General features: G+C 47.4%; 1 protein-coding gene across 1 annotated transcript in view; it reads left to right on the forward strand.

Annotated features, from left to right (window-relative positions):
- Positions 1-1,173: 1,173 nt before the first annotated feature.
- The window catches only part of LOC137651687 (proton-coupled amino acid transporter-like protein pathetic), a 46,118-nt gene continuing 32,973 nt past the window's right edge, over positions 1,174-14,318 (forward strand). Inside the window, exons 1-2 of the mRNA XM_068384908.1 lie at positions 1,174-1,272; positions 13,417-13,596. Of these exons, the coding sequence (XP_068241009.1) occupies positions 1,225-1,272; positions 13,417-13,596 (228 nt within the window). The 5' untranslated portion in view covers positions 1,174-1,224. The remainder of the gene's footprint in view (positions 1,273-13,416; positions 13,597-14,318) is intronic.

Genomic DNA, 14,318 nt, shown 5'->3' on the forward strand with positions numbered 1-14,318 from the left:
GGGCGGTTTTATTAGTTTCTTCCTATGCGGATATAAACCTTTGTCCAATACAAGTATTTTGCTGATGACTGGTCAATATATTGACGCAGTGGTTCTATACAAACTATGCTTTACTTAATATAGGGCGAGACCACTATATTAGCTTGCCTGGTATTCATACATAGATATATGTACTCTTCGAGACTTTCCAGAGTCTAGTAGGACTCTTCCCTGTAGGGGGCAGGAAGCTCTAACATAGTTTATAGTTAGTTGAAAAGATGTATAACGGTAACATCTTAGGTCTCTAGGTCTAGTCGACCGGGAATAAATATCTCCGGGGAGTACGGCACGTTCTGAGAATCCACAGATACAGTAATGCTCTGGTACACTTCCATGAGGACGACATGGCTTGAGCCCAAAAAACGGATTTTGAGCGAAGCGAAAAATCTATTTTTGGGTGAGATAGCCATGTCGTCCTGATGGACCCGCCCTTGCCTTTCTAAGAAAGGGCTGTAGGACCCCTCCCTACATACAGTATCTGTAGCACCTCGTGTACGCTACAAGGAATACAGATGGCGCCAGGATTGGCGCCAGGCACGCATACGAATCGGGGGATAGGGAAGTCTTGGGAGCGGCTCCCCTTTTTCTTTCCCGAATTCGTATCTCGTCAATCTCCCTCCTACGAGACGAATCTCTGTTCAGGTCGTAGATTGCCATGTGACGTGTCTAGAATACGTCCTCTGATATGTCGCGATATCCCTTTCACGAGGGATACTCGCTCCAGGAGTTAGAATTCTGGTACCTTAAGGTAAATTCTCTGGGAATATCGCCGTAGTTGTAATATACCCTAGGAAGCTACCCTATAGGAACTTCCATCAGGACGACATGGCTATCTCACCCAAAAATAGATTTTTCGCTTCGCTCAAAATCCGTTATATAAATATAAATATAAATATAAAAATATATTTGATATACTTTAAATGTATACATATACATTATATATATATATATATATATATATATATATATATATATATATATATATATATATATATATATATATATATATATATATATATATATATATATATATATATATATATATATATATATATATATATATATATATATATATATATATACACACACACAATTTTGCTAGAGTGAGTTTAAGGATTTTTTTTTCAGGCAATTGATGGCATAGTGATCACTGGTACAGGTATCAGCAACCTTGGATTCCTGGGAATGGCCATCTTACCAGTCCTCCTCGTTTGTTTTGCTCCAAATCTTAAGGTAATGGTTCGAGATTTTCGTAGTGTATTTTCAAGATCGTTTCTTATCTTTTGATAACTACGGTATGTAAAGTTTTTTGATATCTAGTGTAAACTGTACTTTACATAATTTGCCGTTATTATAAAATCTTTTGAAACCTAAGTCATATTTTTACTCACTTCATTATGACTCTTTTGGCAAAGTTCTTTATTATCTGTAATTGAGATGGATTAATGTAATCTTTAGTCCAATGGAATATGTAAAAAATTGAATGTAAAGTTGGTAGTAAGCAATGCATCTACAGAGAAAGATGCAGTTCAACTCATCTGGCGAGTACACAGCTGTTCTGCGAGACACGTCAGCAAGGAACCCCGAAAGTAAACAAAAGCTATAGGAAATATAGGGCGTTTTCTCTTTTAGTGTGACTGGTCATCCTTTCATATTGAAATTATTTTTTTTGGAACAATACTTAGAAAATAACGGCTTCCCAACAAATTTCTTAACTTATATCAACCAAAATTTCTAATATTTACTGTGCCTGAAAAGACCTATGCTCCTACCTTTCATCCATAACAAAAAAATTTGGAAAAAAATAATTAAAGCGGTTTTAGATAGTTTTCGGTCTGTATCTTAAATTAATTTTTATGAATACCTTAACAGTGGGATCCAAGTTTAAATTTAAGGATTCTCTCCCAGATCTAATGCGTTCTTAAGTAGTTTATATGTTTACTTGTCAGATTTTATCATGTACTCAATGCAATTATGTAGGTTCCACAAAGACTACAGAAAGTTCGCATAGATGCTCATCGGAGTGTTAACCATAGGACTGGATGTGGGTTCAATAGTAAGGAGTTCTCTACCATCGGATAACATGCATATAAATTCAAAACTAGTATTCATACTAGAATTTCAAAGATATTGCACAAGTGCCAAACAACTCCTCTATGCTAGTTAAACTTTTATTAATAATTGAAGAACAAGCTCCTAAAGTGAATAACCAAATATCCTCTGTCACCTTGCACATCGCTTAAAGGCCACTTCACATGACCATTTTTCTTTCCAACAGGCAGGCCGTCGTTTAAGCGGCGTCTAGCTTTCTTACGTGTATTCAAATGCAACTTCACACGTTCCATCAGTCGGACGGCAGCCCTCGATCGTCAGCCATCCGAGTCGGCTCGGCTCTTTCTAAGAAACCTCAGCCGGTTTGACTGCCGTTAGCCACCCAACCAGCGGGTGGATGATGCAGGGTTAAAAGAATACCTTTTAACCCTGGGATGATGGTTCATGTGAATAAGGACCCATATCATACCCGTTCGTTTCGTGGCCTACAACCCCGGCTTTTCCTTATAGTCGCAAATTATAGTTAGTTTATTGTTGAAACCATGGATCAGAGGTTAATTGAACTTGTTCGAGGGTATGAGGAGATGTTGGACATGGCAAATTAGTAGTATAGCAATAATTTATGTAAAGAAAATATATGAAAAGTGGTTGGAGAGGCAGTGAATAAAACAGGTGAATATCATGATTTTAGTACTCTTGGAATGGTGCAGAAAGTATAATGAAGTTGAATAACTTTTTATATCAACATTATCAACCAACATATTAGTGTCAAAATTATTGTAATTTACTCAATCCTCACGTGAAAGTCTAAAACCTAAATATACAATGAAAACCGCGCGCGATTAAACGGATAGGAACGCCTCGTATGAATGTACAACATTACAACACCGGTTAGCCACCGCCCAGCCTTTCGTACAGAAAACGGGTCGTGTGAATAAGCCTTTAGCTGGCAACTTGAAATTTTCTTCTTGATGCTTCACTTCGGCTGGTCACTACTACAGGTTTTGTCGTTTAGTTCAGATAGGATGATCTCCTCAGACAACTTTACTTTAATATGTATGTTAGCTCTAGAATACCCTTTTTTTCACATTTATTTTTGTTTTTTTTTAGAATTTAAATTGATTTTTTTTTTTTAAACTTATTTTTGTATTTATTATACATACCTTTCATACTGAATTTTTTCTTGTATTTTATAATTAACTGTTTACAGACTGTTTTTTCGTGTCTTTCTATTTCTATGGCGTAAATGGGATGCGTCAAGAAACATTCGTTGGCAATAATAAAAAAGGTTTTGTCAAGACTGTTAAGGGTAGGCTCCACTGTGTAGGGGTGCCAATCGTAAAAATATTTCTCAAAAATACACTAATCAAGACACGCTAATGAAATTTCCAGGCATTATTAGCCCTATAATAAGGCACATCCTCTGTGAGTTTTATCATCCTACAGGGAAAATAAAGGATTTTATGAATAAAAATGTGAAAATCTGTCCCAGCGAATTAAATGTTATTTGGTGATCGGTGAGAAACTACTGTCTTGAATTGAAATTTCGTTCTATAGGCATGTTTGTTTATCCACCTGGAACATGCACACACAGTTTTATCAAAATCGAACAATAAGTAATCACACAGCAAGAAAAAAACGAGCCATAACTTTAGTGAAAGCCAAGCATATGATGGAGTGATTCCTAGAAATAAATATTCACCAAAAATTAAAATCTCGATTTAGGGACAAAACCTTCTGTGTATTTGTAGGTTTTACGTCACTTGATAGCCTAAAACTTCTAAAAATTATGTTACTTAACACATAATAGCAGGACAAGCAAAGAAATATACCCCTCTCCCGAAAAAAATAAAAAACCGTGAAAAAGCGATTTTTTTCTGATGACACAGGGAGATGGGAGATAATGTCATAGTTACCCCTAAATTAATTTTCCTTGATGAAACTGATTTGGTCCGTAACCGAAATACAAACCACGCTATTTACAAAGGGTATTACTTTTAGCGCAGCTGAAATGACGAGCCAATAGTTTTTAACGAGGGTTAATTACCCCCGCGCTAGTTAGCGGGGGGGTGGGGAAGGGTAGCTTGCTACCCCTCCCCCCTCCACACACCGGTGACTTGCTTCACTTCACTTTTGGCTCGGCGGTGATCAGACGTGTCTGTTCATCGCCTTCGTGACAGCCTTTAATTTTCTGCTTTTTCTTTTCAGCTTGTGTGATTGGTTGGAAGTTGACCTTCAGTTATTTTCTTTTATTTACTATGCGTACATGCCCTGGAGTTGCCGGCCGTCCTTGTGGGACTTTCGAGTCGGACGTTATTACGGATCCTCACACCCTCTGCCCTCAATGTCGGGGCCGACGGTGCGACCAGGATAACATGTGCCGTGAGTGCAGGGAGTGGTCTGCCTCCCAAGAGAGACCGTTCTCCTCCGGGGTTAGCCTTGAAGGAGGAAGGTTCTCGGGACTCTTCTTCCGCCGTCCAAACCTCCTCCGAAGCTCCCCCTCGTCCGCCTCCTAAGGAGAGTCGTCCGAGTGGGAGCGCAGGCCCTTGTTCTGTTTCCCTACCTTCGCTGGGGGGAGAGGGCGTCGCCTCCCATAGCGAGGCGGTTCCCCCTCCTCCTCCGGGGGAGGTTATTGATAATAATGCCTTATCCAGTGATGATCTTTTACAGATTTGGTCGTCCCTGGGGCTTAAGGGCTTGCCCTCCAGGGTCGCTCTTATTGACCTTGTCTCGTTGGGGGCCGCTGTTAAACAGTCGCTGGTGGTAGCGGAGGTAGACCCTCTGTCTATTGTCGACGTCGTGGTGACAGAGGCCTCCGACGTGGCTGGGCCTTCCGACGCAGGTGCTGTTGCTGGTGATGGTGCTCAAGGCTCTCCTCCTCCTTCTGTGCATCCTTCGAAGGGGGAAGTGAGTCCTTCGGTCTCGACTGCTGCCCAGCTTCCTTCTGAGGGAAGTGTTTTGACGGAGACTCCCCTTCGGAGGACCGATGGTCCCGACGATCTCCCCCGAGGCCGCCTCCGCCGTAAGGCTCACCGCCCTCTACGCCACAAGGGCTTCCCTTCCCCTTACAGGGGGACTAAGAGGCACCTTTTTGGGTCTTCTTCCTCCGGGGGGGACTCTCCTCGTCAGCCTCAACCGACTGCTCCGCCCTCCTTGAACCTTTCTGCAGACCGCTCACTATCTCCTGCCGGATCTTCGCCTTCTGGAGAACACGTCACCCGACAAGCAACGGTCCCTTCGGGGCTAAGGGATTCTTCCCTTACGCGAGCAGGGCTAGCGCACAAGCGCTCTCCTGCTCGCCAGCGCTCACCTGCTCGCCAGCAATCTCCTGCTCGCCAGCGATCTCCTGCTCGTCGACGATCTCCTGCTCGCCGACGCTCACCTGCTCGTCGGCTCTCTCCTGATGTGCGCCCCCCTCGCCAGCGCTCTCCTGCTCGTCAGCTCTCTTCCGAGCGTCAGCGCTCATATGAGGACCATCGCCCTGCGGTCTCTGACCACCCTTTAGTACCTGCTGAACTCCCTGCTCACCATCTGCCTGGTCCTGTGGCTACGCAACATTGTGCTGCGCGTGAGTCAGAAACACATGTTCGCCAACGCGCCAGCGATCTTCCCGTTCCTGCTCGTGAATGCGCCACACCAGCTGTCCTCTCACAGGACACGCGTCGACCTTCTGCTCGCCAGCGATCACCAGCTCGCCAGCGATCACCTACACGCCAGCGATCACCTACACGCCAGCGATTACCTCCTCGCCAGCGTTCACCTGCTTGCCAGCGCGCACAGGCGATCTTAGTATCGCCTATTCAACAGCGACAACGAACGCACCGACGTTCACCAACGCTCCTGAAGGAACATGGTTCGCCAGTTTCTAGCTCGCCATCGCGCGATCGCCCGCCTGCATATGCCGCTCGCCCGCCTGCATATGCCGCTCGCCCGCCTGCATATGCCGCTCGCCCGCCTGCATATGCCGCTCGCCCGCCTGCATATGCCGCTCGCCCGCCTGCATATGCCGCTCGCCATCGCACGATCGCCCTCCTACGCATGCTGCTCGCCATCGCACGACCCTGCACGATCGCCCGCTTACGCATGCTGCTCCTCATCGCACAACCCTGAACAATCGCCCTCCTGCGGATGCTGATCACCATCGCACCCCATCACACGATCTTTCACCTGCGCATGCTGCTCGCCATCGCACAACCCTGAACGATCGCCCGCTTACGCATGCTGCTCCTCATCGCACAACCCTGAACGATCGCCCTCCTGCGGATGCTGATCATCATCGCACCCTATCACGCGATCATTCACCTGCGCATGCTGCTCGCTATCGCACAACCCTGAACGATCGCCCGCTTACGCATGCAGCTCCTCATCGCACAACCCTGAACGATCGCCCTCCTGCGGATGCTGATCACCATCGCACCCTATCACGCGATCATTCACCTGCGCATGCTGCTCGCCATCGCACACCAGTGCGTCGACATACCACATCGCGATATGGCCAGCGATCTTTCTCACCTACGCGGCAGCACGATCCCTTGCCGTCGCGCCAACGCTTGCGTTCGTCGCCTCGGACACGTGTTCATTCACCTGCCCACCCTCGCGCCCACTCGCCTGCGTGCCCACGCGATCGCTCGCCTGCGCGCCAGCGTGATCGCTCGCCTGCGCGCCCGAGCGACCGCTCGCCTGTGCGCCCGCGCGATGGCTCGCCCGCACTCCCGCGCGACCATTCGCCCTCGCGCGACCATCGTTCGCGGCGAATTCCACAGCCGGTGGTAGCAGCAGGAACGCGTGCTCCTAGACGGCACTCGGGATCACCTCCATCCAAGCACACGTTGGTAGTGCAGGATGAAGACAGGTCAGTACAGCATTCTTCCCCACCTTCTTTTCAGGCAGGTACCGTCGTGTCCACTCCAAAGGATCACCCGATCCCTTTCTCTTTAGCGAGGATTTCGGACTCCCTTGGAGCAGCAGACTTAGTTTGGTCCGCTGGCACGGGCGTTAGTGAGGGTTATGAAACCACCACTCGCCGGCCAGGGTGACAAACCAGTGGCTATCTCTCCTACGCTGAAGAGAAAGAGAAGAGTGGACTTCGTGGTGACTTCCCCTAGGGCGAAGTTGGTTCTCAAGAGGTCGGTCTCGAAGGTCCCTTCTCCTGCACGAGTACTCTCTCCTTCTCCCGTGGACGAGGCCTTTCCGTCCTCAGGTGAGTCCAGTGGGGCGGTAGTCTTCCCCTCGGCACCAGGGGGGGGGGAGACTTCGCTTCAGGCATGAGAATCGTCTCGTGAGGAAGGGGCCCCTCGAACCTCGTTGTTGGGATCCTGTATCCCTCCCAGGAGGGAACCCAAGGATTCCAAGACCGTCCCTAAATCCTCTGCAAGGATTCGTCAGGAACCCACGACTACCCAGGGGAATATCCACGTGTCACCCCAGGAAGAGATTCCTGGGGCAGTAGACTTAGCTGCCAGCCCACAGGGAGGAGAACAGCAAGAGTCCGAACATGCCTTCTGGCAGGTCCTAAGCCTGATAAGGACACTTAACAGACTTATGGATCCAGTCATCGCCCCCCGTGAAGGCAAAGACACGATTCTGGATGAAGTGTTTGACGTTTGGAAGGCCCCTAAGACCAGTGCAGCTCTGCCCTGGTCTCGGGGGCTGAAGAGTGCCAGAGCTAGGGCCAACGCTCAGCTCGCACTTCTTGCCTCCTCCAGTCGTTCCACTGCCGGGAACAAGCTTATCCCTCCTCCTCGCCTTCAGCAGAGGAGGTATTTCGAGATCCTGGATGAGCACAACCTCGCTCTTCCTCTCCATCACTCTGTGGAGGAGCTGGCGAAGGGAGTTCCCCTGGAGAAACTCTCTGCCCGGCAGGTGTCGTTCTCGGCGGCGGAGATCCTTAACCATGAGAAGGTCGCTAAGTGTGCCATGCAGGCCACTTTGTGGCTGGACTTCTGGCTAGGATCTCTGGGCATCCTATTGCAATCGGAGGACTTGTCCAAGGAGACCAATAGGAAGGCCCTAGAGACCTTCTTGCTCTCGGGCACCTGCTCCATCGAGTTTTTGGCGCACCAGGTTACCACCCTGTGGGCCAACTCGGTGTTGAAGCGTCGCGATGCTGTGTCCGAGAGATTCCATCCGAAGGTCCCCGCCGTGGATGTGTGTAGGCTCCGACATGCTTCCCTTCTGGGGGAGAGCCTGTTTGAGCCTCAAGACTTGGAGCGAACGGCTGAGAGGTGGAGGAAATCCAGCACGGACTCCCTCCTCCACAGGGCCCTTACAACTCGGCCCTATAAGCCTCCAGCCCCGCCACAACAGCAGCAACAGCCTCGTAAGGCTCCCAAACAGGCACCGGCAGCCAAGAAAGTGGTGTCTAAGCCCCAGCCCTTTCCAGCCAAGGTCAAGAGGGACGGTAAGTCCTCCAGGGGAGGCAAGACTCCTAGGGGTGGCGGCCGCGGCCGCAAGCCCTATGGGTGGCAGTCCCCCTGCGTTTCCACCTGTGGGGGATGCCTTCAGCATTGCGTCCGCAGGTGGCAGCAACACGGGGCCGATGCTTGGACGGTCTCGGTGATCGGCCAAGGTTATCGCATCCCGTTCACGTCATCTCAACCTCCCCTGACAGCGAATTCAGTGTCGTTGAGCCCCTATGCCATGGGATCGGCAAAGGGGCTGGCCCTTCAGGCCGAAGTCGAGACCATGTTCGAGAAGGGTGGTCTCCAGGAGGTCGTGGACGACTCTCCAGGCTTCTTCAGTCGACTCTTTCTTGTAAAGAAGGCTAGTGGAGGCTGGAGACCCGTCATCGATCTCTCAGCTCTGAACAGGTTTGTCAAACAAACCCGGTTCAGCATGGAGACAGCAGACACGGTCAGATTTGCGGTGAGACCACAAGACTTCATGTGTACACTGGATCTAAAGGATGCGTACTTCCAGATTCCAATCCATCCGTCTTCCAGGAAGTACCTGAGATTCTGCCTAGACAACAAGATTTACCAGTTCAAGGTGCTGTGTTTCGGTCTCTCCACAGCTCGTCAGGTGTTCACCAGAGTGTTCACCCTGATTTCGATTTGGGCGCACAGGAACGGCATTCGTCTCCTTCGTTACCTAGACGATTGGCTGATCCTAGCAGACTCGGAGTTGACCCTTCTTCGGCACCGAGACAGGCTTCTAGATCTTTGCCAGGATCTGGGGATCGTGGTAAACCTCGAGAAGTCCTCTCTGCAGCCGTCCCAACGACTGGTTTATCTAGGCATGCTAATAGACACCAATCTCCACAAAGCCTTTCCATCAGACGACCGGATAGCAAGGCTGAGGATGGCGGCGGAACCTTTCCTCAGGCGAAAAGAACTCCCTGCCCAATCGTGGTTGCGTCTCTTAGGCCACCTATCCTCCCTGGCCCGTCTGGTTCCAAACAGCCACCTCAGAATGAGATCCCTTCAATGGCGGCTCAAGTCCCGGTGGAATCAAGGATCTGATTCCACGGACATTCTGATCCCAATGGGGTCTCTGGAACAGACGGACTTGCGGTGGTGGCTGGCCGACGAGAACCTGCGGAAGGGAGTGAGCCTTCTTGTCCTCCCCCTGGAATTGACTCTGTTTTCGGACGCGTCGAAAGAAGGGTGGGGTGCGCACGTTCTGAACCAGAGGGCCTCAGGCCTTTGGTCAGAATCAGAAAGTGCCTACACATCAACCTGCTAGAATTGAAGGCCGTCTTTCTGGCCCTTCAACAGTTCCAACGGTTCCTGGCGGGTCACTCCGTGGTGGTGATGAGCGACAACAACACGGTAGTGGCTTATATCAACAAGCAGGGAGGCACTTTTTCGCAACAGCTATTCCATCTTGCAGTAGAGACTCTGAGGTGGACCGGAACCCACTCAATAACACTATCAGCTCGCTTCATTCCTGGCAAGATTAATGTGCTCGCCGACAGTCTGAGCAGGGCTTCGCAGATAGTGAGTACCGAGTGGTCTTTGGATCCTCAGATAGCCAACAAAGTCCTGACTTTGTGGGGTTCCCCGACGGTGGACTTGTTCGCGACAGCCTTGAACTTCAAGCTGCCCCTGTACTGCTCACCAGTCCCGGACCCCAAGGTACTCTGGCAAGATGCTTTCCAGCAACGGTGGGACAACATCGACGTGTACGCCTTCCCACCATTCTGTCTGATGAGAAGGGTGCTCAACAGGACCAGACTATCGGTCAACTGTTCCATGATTCTAGTAGCTCCGCTATGGCATCACGCGGAATAGTTTCCGGACCTTCTGCAACTCCTGACGGAACTCCCAAGGGAGCTTCCTCCACGACACGAGCTTCTCAGACAACCCCACTCCGGTGTCCCTCACAGGGCCGTAGCCTCGCTTCGGCTTCACGCCTGGAGACTCTCTAGCGTCTCCTCACGGAGAGAGGCTTTTCGCAACAGGTTGCGGAGAGAATGTCTCGGCACCTGCGAAGGTCCTCTGAGGGAGTCTACCAAGCGAAGTGGAGAGTCTTTTGTGGTTGGTGTCGTGGAAGGGGTATCTCTCCACTCGATGCCACTATTCCAGCAATAGCGGACTTCCTCGTGTATCTGCGAGAAGAAATGCGCCTTTCTGTCTCGGCAGTGAAAGGCTATCGCTCAGCCTTAAGCTTGGCCTTCAGATTGAAGGCCGTGGATATTTCTTCATCGCTAGAACTCTCTTTACTCATACGTAGCTATGAGCTTACCTGCCCCCAGTCGGAAGTGAGACCCCCTCCTTGGAACGTGGTTCGCGTCCTCAGGTCTCTAAAGAGACCTCCCTTTGAGCCATTACGCCAGGCCTCCGATCGCCACCTGTCTTGGAAGACGGCTTTCCTACTCGCCTTGGCCTCGGCCAAGCGAGTTGGTGAACTTCATGGTCTCTCGTACGACATCGCCTATTCAAGGGGATGGGGGGAGGTAACGTTCAGGTGCGTCCCTGAGTTTGTGGCCAAGACTCAGAATCCTGGAGTGCCGGATCCTCGGTTCGACTCTTTCTGGATCGCGAGTCTCCGTTCTGTAACAAACGACCCAGACCAGCTGCTACTATGCCCAGTGAGGTGTCTGAGGTACTACTTGAAGAGAACGGCTGCAGTCCGTCCTCATGTGCGAGCTTTGTTTGTGAGCACAGGCAGGACAAAGAGGAGGGTCACCAGGAACACCATCTCTGCTTGGATTCGAAGGGTTATCCACCATGCCCTGAATCCTGACCCTCCTCCGTCACGTCGCCCTCGGGCCCACGATGTCAGGGGTATTGCTACATCCCTGGCCTTCAAGAGAAACTTCTCTGTGACGCAGGTACTTCAAGCTGGGGTCTGAAAGCGTCAAACTACCTTCACAGCCCACTACCTGCAAGACGTGACCCACATTAGCCTCGATACGTTCTCTATCGGCCCTGTAGTGGCTGCACAACAGCTGGTCTAACCTCAGACTCCTTTTTGGACAATTAGCAGTAGGTTGAGGGCGTTGTTACCCGGTCTTAGTCTGCGTAAATGAAAGAGTATGTCTGACCTTTACATCTTTCTTCATTCTCCCCTCTCTTGGGGAAGCAGCATCCTTGTCCTCGCATAGCTGACCTCGACCTCTGCAGGTAACCCATGCTTCTTTGTGCTCCTAGTATTAAGCTTAATACTGTTGCGTCTCCCATACCCTGACGAGGTGGTATGGGGAACGTCCTATCCTAGAATTCCTATCTGAAGGTCTCAAGGTCAACTTCATAGGACGAGTCACACTCTCCTCCTCACACTGCTTATGCAGGCCACTCGTTCCTAGCGATGCTAGGAACCTGTGAGGTACAGGGGCTCCCTCTCTCTAGTGCTGCTCACTAAGGGATCGAGCCCCCGAGCAAGCCGAAGTCAGTAAGGCTGGGGACTTTCCACCCTTCCTAAGGGGTAAGTCACCCTTTGTAAATAGCGTGGTTTGTATTTCGGTTACGGAACAAATGAAAAATTCGAAGATAATTTGTATTTTTCCTAACCATACAAACCTTAGCTATTTACACATATGTGCCCGCCATCCCTGACCCCCAAGTCAAGTCCTACCTCTACGTGAAGTGAAGCAAGTCACCGGTGTGTGGAGGGGGGAGGGGTAGCAAGCTACCCTTCCCAACCCCTCGCTAACTAGCGCGGTGGTAATTAACCCTCGTTAAAAACTATTGGCTCGTCATTTCAGCTGCGCTAAAAGTAATACCCTTTGTAAATAGCTAAGGTTTGTATGGTTAGGAAAAATACAAATTATCTTCGAATTTGTCATATCAGAAAACGACTTCGACCAATCTTTGAGAGGTAAGCTATAAAAATTACACAATTACTAATGATAGGCTATTTCTTATTTTTACTATGAACATAAGGGGGCCGTTGACGACCATGGGGGGAATTATAGAGGCTGGAGATGAATTCTACACGTATCATGGTCTTCTGATAGGCAAAAGGAAGACTTTTAGATAAGAAAAAAAATGGCAAAAATCAGCCCTCCAGGGTGGAGCCTATAAATATATATATATATATATATATATATATATATATATATATATATATATATATATATATATATATATATATATATATATATATATATATATATATATAATTGTGCGTGTTTTAGATAGTCTGGCATAGAAGCCAATAGAGGCTTTCCCTCATAATTTTCTTTGTATTTAATAGAAAGTTTTCTCTAAATGAGAAAATAATTTTTGATATGTAGGTCTGTATAAATATTTTAAATGTTTAAAAGCCGCTCATGAATGGCAGAGGTAAGGGACAGTGACATTGCCCTAGCAAGAAGGATAATGGGCCTAGAGATTGACCAAGCCCCCTCTCCACCAAGGCTAGGACCAAGGAGGGCCAGGCAATGGCTGCTGATGACTCGGCAGATAAACATGAAGGCTTCTCCAAACCTCCCCCCCCCCCATCCTTAGCTCACAAGGATGGTAAGATTGCAGCGACCAAAGAAACTGACGAGTTTGAGCGGGACTCGAACCCCAGTCTAGCCTTCACCAGTCAGGGACATTATCACATCAGCCACAACCCTATTTTAGCAAATATTTGTTAATCTAGAAAATATTAGTGGCTTCATCGAGTACTTTACACAAGATTCATGATACTCGGATAATTCATTTTGAGAAGCCATTTTCCTTTAGACTACTCATTTGGTAGATAATAAAATGACAGGCTTTAGTAAATATTCTTAATAGACAAGAATTACTTTTATTTTTCTTTCCCCTTTAATTAGATAACCTTTTATCTGATGTTTTACTTATTCATCCTTCAGTACAGTACTTTTGCCCTTGATATTTAAGATCTTGTGGAATTTATATTAAATCTCATTATCAAGATGTCTTCTATTTTCAGTCCTTGGCCCCATTTTCCTTGGTAGCTGGAGTCGTTCAGTTTGCTGGATTAGTAATCATCATCTATTATTGTGCGAGATCAGTGTCAAAGGGCGCGGAAAAGGTTCCTGCCTTTAACAGCTGGACGACAATGCCCCTGTATTTAGCATCGACCATCTATGCCTTTGAAGGGATATGTCTGGTAAGTTGTTTTCTGCGGTTAGGGTTGCATTTGGGGTACCCCAAATGTAACATTTGTTATCTATGTAGATAGTTCATATTGATTATTAAATAAGAGCTTGGTCCATTTATTCAAATGTCTTTATTATTGAACAATGACCACGGTCAATCTGAAATGAACATAAAACACATTAAGAATAAATGATGAACAATGTATATAACTCGAATGAACATAAAACATATTAAGAATAAATGATGAACGATGTATATAACTCAAATGAACATAAAACATATTAAGAATAAATGATGAACAATGTATATAACTCAAATGAACATAAAACATATTAAGAATAAATGATGAACAATGTATATAACTGTTTATAACCCTCTAATTATAGGTAAATTTATTTACCATTCTAATTGAATATTAATAATTTTTATGTATTTTATAAATGACAAAACGTTTTCTCTTAACTTTGCTTTTACAAAATTTCAGTAGGATATACAATAATTCGATTTTTAATACCACAAAATTACATTAGTCTTGGAATTTATTGTAGTTGTTGTTGGACTAAGAAAAACCAAAATCTGTATGAGATATCTATAGTTACTTATCCAAATGCTAGGATTCAAGTTCTAATTAGATTGCAACCATGGTAACTTCACTACTAAACTATTTAGCGACTAATTAACTTTTTGGGTAAAATATTATTCAGTCTTCACCTATTGAAATATATCAATTGC

This window comes from Palaemon carinicauda, chromosome 13 (genome assembly GCF_036898095.1).
Source record: "Palaemon carinicauda isolate YSFRI2023 chromosome 13, ASM3689809v2, whole genome shotgun sequence".
NCBI classification, from domain to species: Eukaryota; Metazoa; Arthropoda; class Malacostraca; order Decapoda; family Palaemonidae; genus Palaemon; species Palaemon carinicauda.